General features: G+C 50.6%; 4 protein-coding genes across 5 annotated transcripts; 3 read left to right on the top strand and 1 right to left on the bottom strand.

Annotated features, from left to right (window-relative positions):
* Nucleotides 1–302: 302 nt before the first annotated feature.
* Nucleotides 303–4,910, top strand: PV10_08767 (uncharacterized protein). Its single transcript, XM_016373840.1, has 2 exons — nt 303–1,472; nt 1,580–4,910. The coding sequence occupies exons 1-2, from the start codon at nt 444–446 to the stop codon at nt 4,754–4,756; spliced, it is 4,206 nt and encodes a 1,401-aa protein (XP_016220751.1). The 5' UTR covers nt 303–443; the 3' UTR covers nt 4,757–4,910.
* Nucleotides 4,911–5,863: 953 nt separating this feature from the next.
* On the top strand, nt 5,864–8,202 carry PV10_08766 (uncharacterized protein). The gene is made up of 2 exons (XM_016373839.1): nt 5,864–6,437; nt 6,819–8,202. Exons 1-2 carry the CDS (start codon nt 6,315–6,317, stop codon nt 7,908–7,910), a joined length of 1,215 nt encoding a protein of 404 aa, XP_016220750.1. The 5' UTR covers nt 5,864–6,314; the 3' UTR covers nt 7,911–8,202.
* A 2,751-nt stretch (nt 8,203–10,953) lies between these two features.
* PV10_08765 (uncharacterized protein) lies at nt 10,954–14,368 on the top strand. Its single transcript, XM_016373838.1, has one exon. It carries the CDS (start codon nt 11,554–11,556, stop codon nt 13,798–13,800), a length of 2,247 nt encoding a protein of 748 aa, XP_016220749.1. The 5' UTR covers nt 10,954–11,553; the 3' UTR covers nt 13,801–14,368.
* Nucleotides 14,369–14,556: 188 nt separating this feature from the next.
* Nucleotides 14,557–18,431, bottom strand: PV10_08764 (the record flags this gene model as incomplete). 2 transcript variants are annotated; one of them, XM_016373836.1, is made up of 8 exons in its annotated part: nt 14,557–15,357; nt 15,450–16,579; nt 16,627–17,519; nt 17,571–17,686; nt 17,741–17,937; nt 17,991–18,114; nt 18,169–18,201; nt 18,271–18,431. In XM_016373836.1, the coding sequence occupies 8 exons, from the start codon at nt 18,429–18,431 to the stop codon at nt 14,799–14,801; spliced, it is 3,213 nt and encodes a 1,070-aa protein (XP_016220747.1). The 2 variants fall into 2 exon arrangements, with proteins under 2 accessions (XP_016220747.1, XP_016220748.1); XM_016373837.1 differs by lacking the exons at nt 17,991–18,114; nt 18,169–18,201; nt 18,271–18,431 and having other exon boundaries at nt 14,799–15,357; nt 17,741–17,960.
* Nucleotides 18,432–18,444: the final 13 nt, after the last annotated feature.

Raw genomic sequence — 18,444 nt, 5'->3', positions numbered from 1 at the left:
ACACGACTTGCTCGCAAAGCTAGAGTCTATAGAAAGTTCTTCCCAAGTTGATCGTCATGCTGTGACTGCAATCTGGCATGAAACCATGTTGTCCTACGGATAGAAGGTGATTACAATGACGATGAGAAAATGCTGAGTGGTTGAGTAACACCACAAGGCTGCAGCACGTGACGTAATCAGGGGAGATAGAGTCACGTGAGTCACATGTTTTGCCAAGGAAGATGTTTTGTTGACAGTTGCCGTTTTGGGACGACGATCGTTGTTTGGTTGGCGATCCAATGGACTTTGGACTGGCTGCACTCTCACTCTACTTTGTTCCACCATCAAAGTCGTCTACCTCGACCGCCAACAACTTCTCGCCGTACCACTTATTATGCGTTGTTGCACTTCTTTTTGGACTCAGTTCTTAGCGGCATAGAATATACGACTGTGGACAGACAAACATGGGTATTCACGGGGGTGATAACGACCTCATCGACTTCGACATCTTGGAAACACACAAAGAGAACATCCAACAACTACCTGGAGGGCGATCAGCGAAACAACTTGCCTCTGTCCTCTCACCCCTCTCTCTAGCCAATCCCGGAAGCAAGACAAAATCTGCTTCTCCCACTCTTGACGAAACAAAGACATTGAACGATGCGATCCGACAAGAATACGAAGTCGAATTACAATCAATAGCCGACTCGGATGATCCTTTGGACATTTACGACCGATACGTGAAATGGACACTCAATGCCTATCCTTCAGCGCAGGCGACGCCACAATCTCAACTTCTTCCTCTCCTTGAGCGTGCGACCAAGGCGTTTCTTACATCGTCACATTATAAGAACGACCCTCGATACCTGAAGCTATGGCTACATTACATTCGTCTGTTTTCAGACAGCCCTCGAGAAACATTTGCTTTTCTGGCACGTCACAATATTGGCGATGGACTGGGCCTGTTCTATGAAGAATTCGCAACTTGGTTGGAAGCCGCTGAAAGATGGAGTCAGGCAGACGAGGTGTACCAGTTGGGCATTCAGCGCGAGGCGAGACCCGCTGAACGTCTGATGAGAAAATATACTCAATTCCAACAAAGATATAATGCTCGTCCACAGAACGGCAATGGACCTAGCTCGCCGGCATTACCAACTGTGCGAGCGGCTTTGGCAGCCAAACATGATCCTTTCGCCGCGGCGACCCATGAAGAGCCATCGCAGCAACAGCAACAGCGCCAACAAGCAACCGCCACAGGCGCGACTTCAAGATCAGGGAAGCCTAAGATGGCCATCTTCTCTGACGCGGACAGCGCGCCGCCTCCAGCCCTAAGCGGTTCTGACATGGGAGCCAGCAAAGGATGGGATAGCATTGAATCGATGAAAGAGCGCAAAAAGGAAAACACGATTGAACCTCGAGCCTGGGCTGGAGAGACATTGAAGGGAGGCAAGAAAGTGGGAACAGCGCCAAAGATGGAGATTTTCAAAGACCCGGTATGAATTATTTCCCACCCTCGACAAAGTTCTGCCGAAATCCCCTGGGTTCTTTACGAGCATAAAGTGACAAAGCAAACTAATTTGGAGGTTTCCTTGTATTTTAGTCTTCTCGAGATGTCAATGTATCACATTCCAAGAAAAGTGCAGCATCACAACAATCACAATCACAATCACAGTCGGGAAATTCTAGGCAACCCAGTGACATAGTCAATCCTCGCACCGGACGAACCGAACGTGTATTCGTGAATATGGATTCGGTGTATCCTCCTGGAGGCAGAGTCGAATACAGTTTTGAAGAGTTGCGGGCTCAGCATCGAGGATGGATGAGCAGAGATTGGAGAAAGACAGAGGATGAAGCGCCTTGTTCGAATATCTTGACTGAACGTGTGGGTAATCTGAATTTGGACGAACAGGCTCGGAACTCGGAATCACAGCCAGCCAAGTCAACTGAAGCGGAAGACGTTGAGAATCTAAGCCATTCATTCCAGCAAGCGCTTGACCTCAATGCCACGAACAACACGCTGTGTATCAACGACACGTCGACACAATCAATGGTTGGGATGCCGGAATCCCAATCAAGCACCGAAGGAGCCAAGCAGAAGCGAGTCAAGGTTCGAGAAGTGAAGCAAGAGCCACGAACGGTGAAGACTCGCCTTGAGTCGCCCACGGGCAAGAAACTCAAGCGAAAGAATTCCGCTCATGCAGAGCCAACCATGACTTTCCATTCCAAGGCCGCGACGAACGAGATTTACGACATGTTCAATCAGCCTTTGCGTAAACCAGTGGTGGAGCGAGATGACACCCAGAGTGGTGATGATGGTGACTTCACTGAGGGTGATATTGAAGATGGATATAGCACCGCGGGTGATGGTGAGAGCACAGGGACAGGTCACATATCTGGTACTGGAAGTGAATTCGGTGAAGATACCTCGTCCGCTCTCAATAGTCAGAGCCAGCCTGAAAGTGTTTCACCCTGGTCTGATTTCACCGCGAGCAAACACGTGCCGCCAGTCGACCTCAAATTTTCTGGCAAGGCTGCTGCTGCTACTGCCAAGAAATCCACCCGCAAAACACCTTCACGACGACGACGCCAAATGAGCGAAGATCTGACTGAGACTGTTGACTCGATGGGTCATACTCAATCAGACATGGATGGGTTCGACACCCAAGCCATTGCCAATATTGCCAACGCCGACTTTGGTGACATGGATACCAAGGCCATCGCTATGATTGCCGGAGATGTTGGCGATTCGAGCGAAGAGGAGGCGGATGAAGACAAAGAGGAAGACGATGATGATGATGATGAATATGAAGAGGAGGATCAAACACAATGCAGTGGCCCAAGCTCACCCGCAAATGTCAGAGACAATGACGAAGACCACAAAGACGCAACTGCAGATCTCCCGAACGATGGCCCTCTCACAACACCGGTGGATGAACTGTTCCCAGGACATTGGGAAGTTCAGAACGCACCTCGATTTGTCCCTATTCCCCCGGAGGACTATGAGCCCACTCCTGTCCGTCCCTTTCGCGACTCGGGTATTCCTGCCCACAAACTGCCCTTCATGACGCCCATTGTCGAACGGACCGAAAGTTCTCTTGCGCCGTCGACTGTGTTCCAAGACCCAGAATACTTTGCATCCAAGACACCCAGTCGAAGATCGCAGGCCAAGTACGACAGTCCATCGAAACTCAATGTGGAGGATCTTCTGCTCAGTAGTCCACAACGCGAAGACGGTACGCCCTCATCGTCTGCTAAGAGAAAGCTCAGAGAGACGGGTGCCTCGGAGGTTGAGATCTTGACTTCTTCACCTCAGAAGAAACCTTTTGGTAGGGTAAAATGCTCACCTGCCAAGTCAGGTATCGAACTCCTCCCAGGCTTCGATTCTGATCTTTCCTCCTCCAGAAGACTGCATGGCGTTGCGGCGTCGCCCGCAAAACTCATCCCACAGCCTGCACAAATTCACAAAGGGCCAGTCATTTTAGATCTGCAGTGCAATCCTTGTGATGACGCAGTTCGGCAACAGATTCTCACCACAGTCCATCCACCAATTGTGTCGTACGCTGGATACATGGACAATTCTGCACAGTCATATGGCCAATATGCGACACTCAAAGGGTTTGCTGAGAAAGCAACAAAGGCGAAGGGAAAGGGCAGTCCACGCAAGAGTGTCAGTGACAAAGCAGCAACGAAGGCTGTGCCGCCGATCTTGAAGTTTGCAGGCACGGATCGCGTGTACGCAGTCAAACGGCAACTTGGAGAAGGTGCTTTCGCACCAGTGTATCTAGTCGACAGCTATGATCCGAGCGAAGCGGCTGATCCAGATCAAGACAAGGAAAACGCAGGCTCCTCGGCGCCGAGGTCAACGTCCGAAAGAAGTGCTCTCGAAGCACTCAAGAGCGAGTCGCCGCCAGGAACTCTGGTATGGGAATTCCACATCTTGCGCACAATTCGACAACGCTTGGGGCGTGCATCGCGCACCATGCAATCAATTGTCTTGGCTCACGAGTGTCATCTTTATCGAGACGAAGCTTACTTGGTCCTGTCATACAGCCCTCAAGGAACGTTGCTTGACCTGGTCAACCTGGCTCGGAGTGAGAATGTCAAGGCTGGTAAACTGGCCGAAGGGTTGGACGAGACGCTTGCCATGTTCTTTTCAATCGAGTTGCTCAAAGTTTTGGAAGACATTCACCGCATTGGAATCTTGCACGGAGACTTGAAGGGAGACAATTGTCTGGTCCGCCTGGACACAAGTGTGGATGTTACGAGCTGTTTCGATCCTGTAGGTGCCAACGGCTGGAGTTCCAAAGGCCTGACCTTGATCGACTTTGGACGGGGTATTGACACGCGAATGTTCAAGCCGCAGGCGCAGTTCATCGCAGACTGGGCATCGAGCGCACAGGACTGTGCAGAAATCAGAGAATGTCGGCCATGGAAATACCAGATCGATTACCACGGAGCGGCGGGAGTGATCCACAGTCTGCTCTTCGGCAAGTACATCGAGACGGTCCCTGCAGCTGGAGGAGGGCTTGCTCAGAAGAAGGAATGGAAGTTGAAAGACAACCTGAAGCGATACTGGGAGAAGGATGTGTGGAGTGATTGTTTTGCCACGCTGCTGAATCCAGGTAGTGTGGAGGACGGCGAAGAGATGCCAATCCAGGGTAACTTGAAAAGAGTGCGAGTCAGGATGGAGCAATGGCTGAGGGATGAAGGTGAGAGAGGAGGTCGTGATCTTCGGGGATCGTTGAGGAGGATGGAGAGGTTGGTGGCGGCGAAATGAGTCGTCTGTCATGTGCAGAAGGAGCGAAAGGAGGCCTGTTTGTCTCGTTTGGTAGTTTTCAAGCATGGCGCTGGCGGCGTTTTTGTTGTTGGGAAGGAGACCTACCAGTACTGGACGGGGCTGATCTGGTCAGGTCAGATCTGGTACACTGGCAGGCTGATGGTCATCTCGAGGCGAATTTCCACCTTGAGATGTAGTACAGTGAGAAAAGTATGCACACAAGAACGAAGGATACATTGCAGTGACCTCGATCGAGATCACATTCTCACTGTATGTCTCCTCGCAGGCTTGCTCACGAGATGGCTGATCTCAGGCAAGGGATCAGGTTCAGTCGAAGATTATGGGGAGAGGGCATGCTGGAGGAATTCTGTGACACGTGACACCAGAGATGCCGATCTGAGCCTAAATGCCCATATTTGTTGTCCTCCGAAGTCATTACTTGCTAAGGTGCCCTGGATGCTTATGAGTTGACACATCTCAACCCTAAAACCCCTCGTCTTCCGGGGTCTGGGGGAAGGTTCAACTACCGAGCATCTACCTAGGATGAGGGCCGTATTGATGTTGAACTGATTAATGAGTATCGCACCACCACAACTACTTATTCCAGAGCACTCGTGGTTACTCCCTGCTCAATAATCATTACACTTCGCCACTACCACCAAATATTGCCGTGATGATCCTGGCTCAGATGGACTGTATATTTTCCGAGGACTCTGTGATACGGCATCGGCATCGAGTCTGTCTCTTCCCCAAGCGTTCAACAGTAGAGGTTGGGGTTACACGAATCAGATGCAGAATCACCAGATAATTTCTCCGAATAGGCCGTAATAGGCGAGACCTGCAGTGCCAGGCGAGTCGAGCCACTGGTGCCACCTCGCTTGCGGCCGAAGAGCTAGGGATACCTGGGGCCCGAGGGCCTTGCGTACGGAGGACAGGTCACGGCTCGGAGTCCAACCATACTTACAGCATAGTACTCGTAATTAGACGTTGTTTAGGCTCGAGTCTCGACTCTTCTCAACAGCTTACGCACTGGCATCTCGTCCATGTTGACCTCCAACCTACCCTGCTCCCCCTACCACTACCGTGCCACTACTGTCCAGCCCTGGTTCCCCTCCTCCACTCCTCCGATAACAAGTTCCTTGACAAAGAATAATCATCACTCCATCCACACATCCATCCATCATATTGTGTGTGTGTATCGGCATCTACTCGGCACCTTGTCATCTCCTCCACATCTTCACCATCTTCACCCTCATCCTCACCTCTATATCTCTCTCCATCGCCCTCACGCGGAGCCCTTCTCGGTCTTTTGTCAGACTAACCTGACCGTCTTTCTCCCCTCCCTTGGCCCCGAAACCTGGCCTTCCCCAAGCCATCTCTACGTCATCAAGTGAATCCAGTCACTTTTTCCATCTCGCACACGACAACTCCCTCGTCTCGTCACCGGCCCTTCCTCGACTCGACCGTTTTACCCATCCTCTCCCTCGCACCTTGTCCTCTATCCTAACCTGTCCGTTATAATCGCATAAGAAACTCGATCGTACGGCGAGGGTACACAATGGGTGACGCTGGCCCACCGACTCCACCGCCTGGCCTGGATGCGCTTCATCCGGAGTTCGACACAACCGATTCCCAGCATCCGCCGTTAAGAGAGGTTAAGGTCCTGGTCACAGGTTTCGGGGTAGGTTCACTTGTCTTTTCGTCTTTCCTTCGCCCTTGTCTTTGGCCTGTTTCCGAACGATCTTGAAATGCGGTTCGATGTGGGGTAAAGCTGGCGCAACAACCGAGATTCCCTATCAACCGGGGATATCGTTGGAATCAAGTCTCGCTCTCCTACACCGCAATATCCATACCATGATCAATTTCCGGCTTTTCTGTTTGCTCCTATATTCCACGACCCCTTGAAGTTCAGCGAACCTCTCGCATCGTAATCCCATGTTTCTGCGATGGGGCTGTTGGCTATCTGATGTCACTATCAGTACGCACGTGCTGAGTCATGATTTTGTGCTAACATGTGCAATTTGGGAATTTGATCAATGCTGACCATTTCTACCATCTCCAGCCCTTCAAATCCTTCCTTGTCAATCCATCATGGCTCATTGCATCCTCTCTGCCCCCTGAACTCTATCTCGAAGCACCATCATCCAATTCTCCTGCTCCAGCATATAAAATCCGTCTGATTGTTCATCCTGAACCGATCCGCGTCACTTATCCTGTTCTCACCAGTCTCGTTCCTTCTCTTATCAAGAAACATGACCCAGACTACATCCTTCACATCGGCATGGCCGCTGGTCGGGACTGCTATTCACTGGAAACTCGCGCGCATCGTGACGGCTATCGAATCAAGGATGTTGATGAGGGAGATGGGTTTTCTTGCGGAGAAGTCACCTGGAAACGAGAGGGTCTACCAGATCTTCTAATGACCGAGTGGGATGAGGATGAAGTTCTGAAGCGGTGGGATGAGGGCGTGGGCAAGGCGTTGAAAGCGAACCCAAACGATTCAACCTCAAATGCCAGTGCCGCGGTTCACCCTCCCAAACCTATTTCCGGACCACTTGGTCTCATGTGGTCGTTGACACCTAGTGCTGCAACGGCCACCCCCACTACAACCACAAGCTCCATCGCTCCAGTCTCGCGAGCTGACAACCGGAAGAGGAGTGTTGTCAAACTCTCACGTGATGCCGGTCGTTTCATCTGCGAGTTTGCGCTCTTTGAAAGTCTGAGCCGACGATGGCTGGACGATGCACGACATCATCGCCGCGGATCCTCAAGTGAGATCGAGCAGTCAAAACCGGACACCAAAAACGAAGCCAACAACACCACAGATGATACTTCGTCGACCTCTTCACGCTCCTCATCCTCGTCCCCAGAACGCGACCTCGGTCACCGCAAGCGTCTCGCTCATGAACGATTGGGCAAGGTGGCATTCTTGCATGTTCCAGGATGGACAGGCGTGGAAGACATTGCCAGAGGTACTATCGTTGCCCAAGAAGCGATCCGCGCACTGGTCACTAGTTGGGAGGATGGCTACAGGCGGTCTGGCAGAGTGGACATCACTCCCGCTGCACTCAACCAGAAGAAGTTCACCACGCAGAATTCGGAGATTCGCAGTCGTGTCGAGGACCCAGTGGTCGCAGAGGGCGGCGCCAGATGACCAAAGCTGAGATGCCGCCGCTGCTGAGGGAGCGAGTAGGTTACAATGACCTGAGAATGCAGTCGAGAAATGTCATGAGGGACAGTGAGGGTTTTTTTGGCGGGGCGTTGGTGTGTTGACTTGTGCAGAGAGAGGATCGCCTCTGATATCGTCATCTTGATCTACATCGTCTACGCAATGTGGCTTTCTCTCGGAGAATTTGATGTTGGACATACAAGCATAATTCTCAATGTATTAAGGTATACATAGAATTTCGTATATATGGGACATCAATCAACATGGAAGTCTTCCCAACAAGCCGCTCTGCGCATAGAATTACAAAATTACGTACAAGGTCTCGTAGCATCACATCCTTATCATTGTCATTATTATTACCCTAGGACATAAAGATCTTACTCGCCAAGATATAAGACACAGCCTCTTTCTGACCGTCCTGCCGGCTTCCCACAAATCTTCCTTCCATCAGCCGGAAATGTCAATTCGACCAAAGGGATCGATTGAGTCTGCTCCCGGCAGGTTTCATGGACCACAGTACGAGTTTAGTTCACAATGCATTTCCGATATCCACAAACATGGATGGAACCCGTGTTTCTGTCTTGTCACCCCAAGGATATAGTCCCGTCATCACATGACAGTGTGCCTGTCGTCAACTGCCACACGACTGCTCATCTAGACTGCTATGACATGACAATGCAAGTGCAAGGAACATGGCTATGGCTGACTCTGGCTGTTCCACTTTTCAGCTGAATCTCACCTTTTGCACGGCTCATCGGAGCATGTGTACGAATCCAAAGACTTGGGGGTTGTGGAGACTGAGCAACTACTCCCGACGACTTGCTTTTCGGATCTCCCGTCTGTTTGTTGTTGTTATTGTTCTTGTTTGCCATGCTAGTTGTGGTTGGGATGATCGAGTGTTTCATATCACGACCCGATGGATGTTGAGAATGGAGCCACGGATCAATGTGCCAAGGACCACATGTATGTGCATACACACATGTATGAACATGTGTAGTACTGTTTGTTGCTCGCCATCGACGCCCAAAGCCCCTTCAGGCGCTACGTGTAGTCCCCACAAGCTGGAGAACGACAACAACGGTGCAGATGTGGATCTTGAATGGAGCTGCTGGCTGAGCTCCAGGCGGAGACGACGTGAGAGGCGTGGGAGGAACTACGGAGGTAAGGTAGCCACGTATTTAGCTCTTTTGCTACTAGTCCAACCATGTCAGGACGTTGAAACAATGGATGGACGATCCTGGAGAAAGAATTGCAGTTGGGCTCTGGGTCAAAGACCCAGAGGTGCAAGATCTCGTCGATTGGCTCATGAAAAGTGCGGGGGCGTTGAAGGTCACAGCCAATGATGACGAACTCGCTTCACTAGCGTGGAATTGACGCGTTCTCAATCCTTGACGCGTCACTTTGCTCTCATCCATCCTCGATCCTCCATCGTCAGTCTTGGACACTTGACAATGACACTTGATCATAGATCAAGATCCCATACTTATTGTGGAACAGACACTTTTTGAGTGAGACTTGCGGGTATGTACGTACATGCATGTATCGATGTTCAGAATTGGATGCGTAAAATTCTGGATCAAAGTCCCCGTTGACACTCATTGCTACGTAGATATCAGTGGTTGAGGGTGGACACCGCCATCAGAAGCAGGGTAAACTCAACCACGCACTCAATTCGATCTAAACTCACGAGACACGCCTGCGCATCAAACTGGGGCAAATTGTAGGAGTGCTTCAACTCTGCATGCAGTAGTCGGTGACCATCCTGTAGCTTATATGCGTTTCATCACTGGGACGTTGTCTGATCAGCGTTGACGGTGCACGCTTGATGTCGACGGACCAGAGTCTGGACTCTCCGACAATGATGAGACACGAGTAAAAAGCACAGTCCGCTAGATTCTAAGCTGCAGATATATGCATGAAGACCCCGATCAAGCTCGTCCAACGCCTGAGGACGGTGATCAGTCCAGTAGTAGTAATGGAGTCAGTCAGCTCCGTCCCCAGGACTCTAGGCTTTGATACGCGTCCTGGCGTCCTGGCGTCCATCCGTTGAGAGTGAGAAAAGCCAAGGAAAAGAGCAACTCAGAGTGGCTGTAGCTCGGTTGGTAGTTGATAGGTACGAGTGTCTGCACAGACTCGGTTGATGTCACTTCTTGTTCATCAACTGCAGGTTTTGCTTCAATTCCTACACTTTGCCCCCATGAGTCCGATTTGCATTTCCAACCTCCTCTTCATTCCATTGATTTTCAATACCATTCTATGAATAAACCTCGATCTACTCCGTAAAGCCTTGAACTTTCACAGTCTTTGTTTGTTTGTTGTGACTCCGCTTGTCAGGTCGCCTCTCACCCTTCGCCCGCCGTCAGTGTCACCGGGCACTGGCACTGCAGCAGGCCCAGTTCTTGATGGGCATTGATAGGCGTTGAAACTAGGTGCATTGACCCCTCGCCTTAGAGTCTAGGCCCCACTGTCGGCGGTTTGGGCTCTAGGCAAGCTCCCAAGCCCCGGGTCTTTATGGGTGACCAGGTTTAGTTATTTAGCCTTGATGCAGTTATCGCCTGGATCCTCTCTGGTTGCTTGCCCTAAGGAGTGTCTTTCCAGTGAGCGCGTAGCTGGAGACTTGACTGAGAGTGGTCACCCGCCTTTTTCGCGCCTCTTCTCCTGCATCTTTCCCTGGACGCCGAAAGGCCGAGGGCTGCTGCCCACCAGTGCCACCAGTGCCACCTCTGCCCACCTGCCCCTTCTTTCAAGCCTTCAATCCACTCTGGGTGACTGCTTCCCACTTCTCCGGTCCTCCCGTGCCTCTGGAGTTCTCCATGCCCACCTGCTCTCTACCACGCAGTACTACTGTCTGTGTCTGACTGACTGCCATCGCCCTCGCGTCTCGCCTCCCACTCGCACTCAATCTTCACCCTCGCCCTCACCCTCGCGTGGTCAGTTTTCTTTCCTTCTTCCTGGTCTCCTCTCCTGCATTGGCATTGGCAACATTCCAATCGCCAAATCCTCTCTCATCACACTTCTCTTGTATACATTCTTCTTCTCCTCGCTATTCAATCTTGTAAACTTGATCATAATCTTCATCTTCATCTTTCTCTTCTCCTTTCTCCTCTCCACGCCCACTTGTTCTTTGGGGCCTAACCTTGCGACCCCCGGTCCTTTTCACCCACCCTAGTCCCCCTGCGGTCACCTTTTCTCACTACCCCCCAGCCACCTTGATTTTTCCCTCTCTGGGCATCTGTACCAGGTCTTTCCGCACCTGACACCCAGTTTGACAGTTCGCGCTCCGAACACGTCCACCTCACCATTACATCCACCCACCAGTCCACGACTCTATCACAACCACTGAACCTCTCCACCACCACTCTTTCTGCAGTTGTGCGCGCCAAACCAAATCCTCCCTTCTGATCTCGTTCGCTACACCACTCGACATTCTCGCGCCGGTACCATTCAGATCAATTCCACCCTCATTCTCTGCGGTCGACCGCAAAATCGAGCCCATCGACGCGCACACAGCATGAACCCGTAGACGCTCAATACTCATCTGGCCTGCATTTCTTGGGTCGCTGTACCTCACCCCATCTTCGCGTCATCCTTTCGAGTCAACACCTGGAGTGCGCTCACCACAAGGACCATGGCGTATCCAGATTCATCTCCCACACTCATGGCCTCCTCCGCCCAAAAGAAACCACAAATGTCCATCACACTTCCTCGAAATTTTGCTCCCTTTCGTTTCGATGGCGTCGACGACCCAAAGACACCAGATCAGACCTTTGCCGAACTCAAGCTACCTCCTCCACCTCATCACTCGACTTGTCGCGTCCGTCGATCCCGCGTCAATCTGAACTCCTTTCAGGCGCGTAACAATGCTCTTCCTTCGACGCTCTTTGCATCCGACATTCCTGTCCCGTCTAGCGCGCAATCCATGCAATCGACCTTTAGCATGGATGCCGACACTCCCCTTCCCTCCGTCGAACTCACTACCGACTCCCTCAGACCGGCTTTCACACACGCTCTTTCAGATCCGTCACCGAGTGAACGCCTCAGATTGTCTTCGCTGAGGGATTCCCAGCTTCCTCGCACACCCATCGCGCAGACCAAAGTTGTCACGTCCGAATATCGAGGGAGCGCTTGGGATATGCACCGATCTTCTTCAGAGTGCTCGATTCGATCTGAGTCTTCGCAGTCGTCAACGGATCAATTCACGACTCGTCCCACTTCATTCGATGGAAGTGCTACCAGTCCAGACTTGGAAGGACAGGATCCCTTCTCTCCAACCAAAGTCAACATCATCCCCGACACTCCGTCAAGGAAGAGCAAGAAACTTCGCGTTCATACTCTTATGTCCAAAGGCAACGTCCCCTGGAGCATCGAGATGGACAATCATCTTTTCAATGTATACCAAATGTACCTGGCAGATCCCACTGTGACACCTTTCAAGACCGTTCCAGGAAGCATTCCCCCCACAGGAGTCTGCCATCGCGTGGCTCGCCGAGCCAGAGAGACGTGGCCCCGCGCCAGCAGATTCTCCAAACCCATTGTCAAAAGATATCGAGTGCGAAATGTCATGGAATCCCGATTTGCTGCTCGGGACAAGACGCCAGAGCCGAACGACTTTTTGAAGACGGACAATGCGGACATACGGGCTCCTTGGCCCACAGAATCTGCCACCAGGAAGCGCCTCAAGCAATTATGCAAGGAGAAGTTCACGATCTCAGCACATTATCAGCGTCTGCGTGAGTCTCGAAGCCCTTCACCATTCCATGATCAGTTCTTGAGGCGGCCATCTTCTCGTCTTGGACGCTCAACTTCTCGTCAGCCAGACCAAGACCTCTCGACAGCCTATACCACCCGAGAGCTTGGGATTTCCTTGGTCGCTAGCGGTGCAACTGCACCTCTCGCACAACTTGCCACCGGAGACTCTCCCCCAACAAAGGTCATGTCGGATGACTGGTTCAATACTCCAGTCAGCAAAGATTCAGAGTCTGAGCCCATGTCACTCTCCACCCCGTCTGGTCTTGGCATTGAAACACAATCCGACCGACTCAAGGTGGCCAACAACATTCCCCGACTTGCTTCACCTTTTAATTACAGCACTTGGAATGGGTCCAGCAATTCTGGTAGTCAACATCGACGCCATGTCAGCCATGGTCATTTCGGTACAATCCATGCTACTGGGTCAAGGCTTCTATCACCCTTCAAACTCGAGACTGAGTCTCTACTCAATATCAATAAACGACGGGCGCAACACACTCTGGATGACGAACTCAGTCCCAGTGGTAGCAACCTGAACAAGCCGATGCAGCCAGAGCTAGAAATGAATGCTCCTTCACCCATGGCACTGGAACCAAAACCAGAAGTTCGTCCAGAGCTAGTGTTTACGGGCGCCGGCGATATTAATCAGCGTCGAATCCGCGTTCGCAATCGGGGTGCAACTTTGGGGGCGGTGGTTAATGGTCGTGAACATATCGAAAGACTGTTCAATCCGCCAACAACACAGACCCCTGATCCAGACAATGGTATACCTCCGGTTCCCGCACTTCCACCATCTTTGACTGCTTTGGCAAAGCCAGCAACGGGTTTGGCGGCTTCCTCCCTCGCTCCTCCTGAGCTCGATCCAACTCAAAGGCGGTTGGGCAGTCCGTTTGAGCTGGATCCTAACAAACGCAACTACCGTGTCAAGAACTCGAGACATGTTCCGAGCTTGAGTGATCCATTCATCAACACGAGTGCCTTTGCAACAATGCCAAGCTACGGTCATGGGCATAATAGCAGTCTGAGTATTGGAGAAAGATTAGCCTTGTTCAGTACTTTCCATCCCAGCCACCATCAACGACTACCATTACCCGATCAACCAGCAAGAGATGATCCATTCACTTAAACACTATCATTTAGCTTAGGGGGCTCATTTCATGTGCTTGATGGATCATGACGTGTCAGAATGCATGTGAGGTTGGAATGTTTACCATGCCTGACAGAGTACAATAGCAGGTGCTTTATGGGGACAGCGGAACGCGGCCTTTTTTGACGAACGACATTTGCAAGGCGTTTACGACAAAAACAAATTTAGTGCAGATTTTGCTGGAGAACTTCCATGCATATGAGGGTGCTGGCTGGGCCGGCTATTGGCGTTGCTTTCACTTTTGGTCCATATGGGACACAGTTCTTGACGAGAATGTGGAGGTAATACATCAGCGTGGTATCTTGTATTTTGGGGAGATTACGACTGGATGGGTTTTGGTCATGTAATCACAGACGTGATAAAGAGGTGATATTGATCAGTTATGGACGCCATGCTGGGCGTGAGATTTGGCAAGACTGGATCAGGACTGTCGTTGAGCCAAAGAAGGTCAGCAATTGGTAGTACCTGATTTGTCCAGCTTGCTTGGCTATTACTGCCTCTTCTTCAGGAAATTTTACGAGCTTATGAATAAGAAAATGAGAATGACTACACAAGCATACTTATCTTGGCCAAGTTGTTGTTTCAGTTGAATGTACCTGAATGGAGGTGTTTTCATAAAAATGTGTTGGACAGGGAACGAGTACCTAAGTAGGTAGTAAGGCTACGAACTTGTCCAATATCATAGATACCAATACATGTCAAATATGTTTTGTATACATACATGTACATAAGATTCGCTTTGCTGTAAGCAGTCTGGTCTGCCAATCTGTAAGACTCGGTCCCATTCTTCTCCTCCAAGAATCGAGACCGAGACCACATTGATCCATCCCGATATTAAACCAAGAAAGCTAGAAAAAGATGTCACATCAATCTCTTTCAATTCCTTTTTTCTTCTTCTTTTTTGGTATGCTTGGCTTGCTCTTGCTCTTGCTCTTGCTCCACCTTCCAGTAATTGCTGTTGAGTATCTGTATCTGCATCATTCCGCTTTAATCGACGACCGATTCTGACCCTGGTGGGGCACCACACCCGCTAAGCCGACCGACTTCTCATAATCCTCCTTGACAACATCAAGATCAAAATCCGCCTCACCCACCAACAACTTCGTGTCCGCCAGCAGAACAGCCAGATGTTCATGTAACATGGTTGTACTGAGCTGCATGACGGCGAAAGCCGAATATCCCGGTTCACAAACATGAACGGTATTCAGGATTTCCGTATCTAATCCTTCCATCAGACCGCCGAGGTCGTAGGGATCGGGTTCACGCAGATATGGTGGCACGGGTCGTCCGTGTGTGATGGAGCCGGATAGGATGGCGAGAAGAGATGTCACGCCGTGAGAGGCCAGTTGTAACGTGGAGATTACCTCGCGGAAATCTTTGGCCCATGTCGTATTGGTGGTGCCTGTGCCGTTGGCTGTGTCGTCGGTGGTGTTGGAAGGGAAGTCGTCGCCGCCGCTGGTGGGGATGTGTACATCTTCGGGAAGTTCGCGGAAGGTTTTGGTCACGAATGCGATCATCGCTGTGGAGCGGAGGATGCTGCAAGGAGAGGAAAGCGGGCGTTAGTATTGGAAGAAGATGAAGAGGTTGAAGAAGAAGATGGTGGTGGTTGAACCTGGTGTTAAACTCACTTTTGGGTGGCATGTAATAGCCGTTCGTACGTCTCTCGAGGAAATCGTCCTCCGAAAGTGGGTTCATATCGGATGAATTTGAGGTGATTCTCCATGCTTTGGATGAGGATAAGCTGTTTTGCGAATAGTTTGCTCCGTGCCTTTTCAAGTTTTCGAATGGGACTGTTTTTGTCCGCCTCGTCACCTCCTAGATCCTTCAGTCGTAGAGACACGGCTTTGTGAGTGGAGCTGTAGTAGTGGCCGAGCAAGTATTGAGTTGCGCCCAAATCCTTGCGCATCTCGGCTCTGGATGTGTTGACAGTTGGGAAATAACTCAAAAAACATGCGATTCCCACACCGCCCAACACGGCTGCCAGTCGATACGGAGCCAGTTCGTAGACGGGATGGAATACCTGGCCGTTGCGTGTGGAAATGGCAATTCCGACTTTCTTGACTTGGAGCTCGTATGCCAAAATCAATATCAGTGTGATGGTTCCAATCATGGGTATTACAGGGTCGTCTGGTCTTGTGACCAGAAGGTAATGGTACAGGAAACAAGTAATGCCGATGAAGACAATGACACCAGCTGTATGCCCATCCACAATGTACCAGTTGATGTAGGAAAAGACCATGGCGAGAAATGTGCCAAATATTCTGACGAATTGACCATACAGTCCAGAAGCTGTCGTTTGAGTCATGCTGATAGCAACCATGACGGCGCCCCAAATGATTCTCTGCTTGATGTAGAATTCTTGGGAGTTTCGCAGGTAGCAGGTGATGGAGATGAAAAAGGTGCCAACAGCCACTTTGAAGCCAAACCACGATTCCTTGGATCCAACAAGTTGAGGAATTAGTCGGATTTTATCTGTGAATCTTTCCCACTTGGTGACTGGTGGCAAATGTTCAGGATCTCGCTGAACTCCAAGGGCATCACCAAGGTAGATGGTTGGTGTGCCACTGCGGTAGCTGTATGTCTGGTAATCGAGGTTTCCGTCATCACGGGTGAATAAAGAAATGAACCACTTCTTTAGTTGTTTCCACGTTGGGTGAATGAATCGCTTCTTCGCCATGGTGCCATCCTCGACTTTTCGATCGGCAAAATGAACCAAGTTGAGTACTCCCTTTGCCGTAGCCATGAGGCAGTATTCGAGCTGCGTCGAAGTCAGTCGGTGTTGCAACATCATGATCAAGTACGTACATCAAGAATCAGATACAACTGAGTTTGGTGTCGCTGGAGAAGTGGGCTCTTGGAGCTGACACCAGGTGATCGTGCCAATCCATTCCATTTGCACCACTTCTTCAACGGCTCCTCACGAGCTGCAAGAAAGTTCTGCATGGAATCCTCCAGATAAGCAGCGAAGCCCTTTTTGCCCGAGGGCAAGTCAGCTCCCCGAGAAGCAAGTTCCTCTTTGGTCATGAAGGCGGGTTTCTTGGTGAATCCCAAAGTAAACAGAGAATAGTCTATGCCTTCCAGCATTGCCTGCCAGAGTTGTCGAGAGGGCTCTTGAATTTGTTGGAAGATCCATTTCCACAGCTCTTCTTCGCTCATTAACGCAGCCTCAGGGTCATCTGTGATCGTAGTTGTACTGTCACGATTAGACGAGATTGAGCCCCACCCGCCGCGACTCTCAACACTGTCGGTGATTTGAATGATGGTCTCAAGACCAGTGATGGGGACCAGGATGTTTTTCAAAAGCCGCATGATGCAGACAAAGTCACTAGATCGTAGCTTTCCCCAGCAGGTTTCTCGCTTGACGTATGGCATTTCCGCGTGAATTTTGACTTGAGCTTCGGTAACCTTTATCGTAGCTGCTTTCCACGCGTCAGCCTCGGGCCAGGATTCAACTCTCGTGCTATGTCCGCCGCTATTCTGACTTTCGCCGCTGCTGCTCACGGCTTGACGATTTTGCCATTCTCTATGCGGCACCGATTCGATGAATTTTCGTTGAGCGTCAAAGACAGCTTTAAGACCATGTAGATATTCATTCAGGACCAGGGTCACAAGATCTCTTGTGGTGATGGGGAGGAAGGCAAAGTGTGCGGCGGTGGCCATTCCAAAGCCGATAAAGAAGACCTCGAGTAATAGCGTCGCTAGTGATGATAATCAGCTACTAACTCTACCGCACGAGAAACGCAACTCACTTAATGAGTAGACTTGAGTAATGGTTGGGAAAATACAACCATAGGTGGCGGTGACATTTAGGTAGATTCCAAAGACGATGAGTGGAAGAAAGTACTGTGGTCGAAAAGCTCGGAAGCTGTCCGGGAGTTAGCAGACGGTGATTCAAACGTTCTTGATGCGCATGGCATACGTGTTGTAGGCCCAGAGCCAGAAGAAAAACCAAATCCCCTGGTTTGCGCTAGCAGCAGCGTTGTAGGAAACAATCTGTGCCCTAGGAACAGGGCCATCTCTCATGGCCTCGCTGTCGATATGTGTGGTATTCTCCCGTGCTTTTATCGAGATCCACATGAACAAGAGGGAAATGGCAGCGGCGAAGCAAGTAAAGACCTGCGGCGAGAGGTTGATCAGCGACTGGCACAAACTCGAGTGACTTGCCATACCGAGGTTACAAAAATACCCTGGATGAATCTAGCTCGAGGCATTATCGGCACGACAAGCAAGGACATGATAGGAATGAGGTAGCCGATAGTGGAGTAGCGATCTGATACAGCATCTGCTTGGTATCTGGAAGTTGTCAGTCGGATAGAGGGTATTTTGTTAGGAGAATGGAAGACTGACATTGCCACGCCGACTGTGGGAGCTATGGCGCCCCTATATCATGTTAGACCAGCTCAAATGTGCATTGTGGAACGAATGCATTCATCAGAACGTAGTTGTGACAACGTCACAAAGTTCTGAGAAATGATTGCCGTGACGAAGAGGTCCATAACCACATACTTGAACATCAATAGAATGATAGGAAGGCTCAGCTTGAGACCAGAACGTGCGACGAGTCGTTTCAGCCATGATGGCTTCTGCTCCTGCTGCTGTGATGCTGCCATATTGTTCCCAAAG

Source organism: Exophiala mesophila (assembly GCF_000836275.1).
Source record: "Exophiala mesophila strain CBS 40295 unplaced genomic scaffold supercont1.6, whole genome shotgun sequence".
Taxonomy (NCBI): Eukaryota; Fungi; Ascomycota; class Eurotiomycetes; order Chaetothyriales; family Herpotrichiellaceae; genus Exophiala; species Exophiala mesophila.
This window is presented reverse-complemented; position numbering and strand designations above follow the sequence as displayed.

Excerpts from the sequence above, each read along its gene's own strand:
- PV10_08765 (XM_016373838.1), top strand. The coding sequence starts at position 11,554 with ATGGCGTATCCAGATTCATCTCCCACACTCATGGCCTCCTCCGCCCAA.
- PV10_08766 (XM_016373839.1), top strand. The coding sequence starts at position 6,315 with ATGGGTGACGCTGGCCCACCGACTCCACCGCCTGGCCTGGATGCGCTT. Across the intron at positions 6,438-6,818 it reads TCCTGGTCACAGGTTTCGGG|CCCTTCAAATCCTTCCTTGT; the intron begins GTAGGTTCACTT and ends TACCATCTCCAG.
- PV10_08767 (XM_016373840.1), top strand. The coding sequence starts at position 444 with ATGGGTATTCACGGGGGTGATAACGACCTCATCGACTTCGACATCTTG. Across the intron at positions 1,473-1,579 it reads TGGAGATTTTCAAAGACCCG|TCTTCTCGAGATGTCAATGT; the intron begins GTATGAATTATT and ends CTTGTATTTTAG.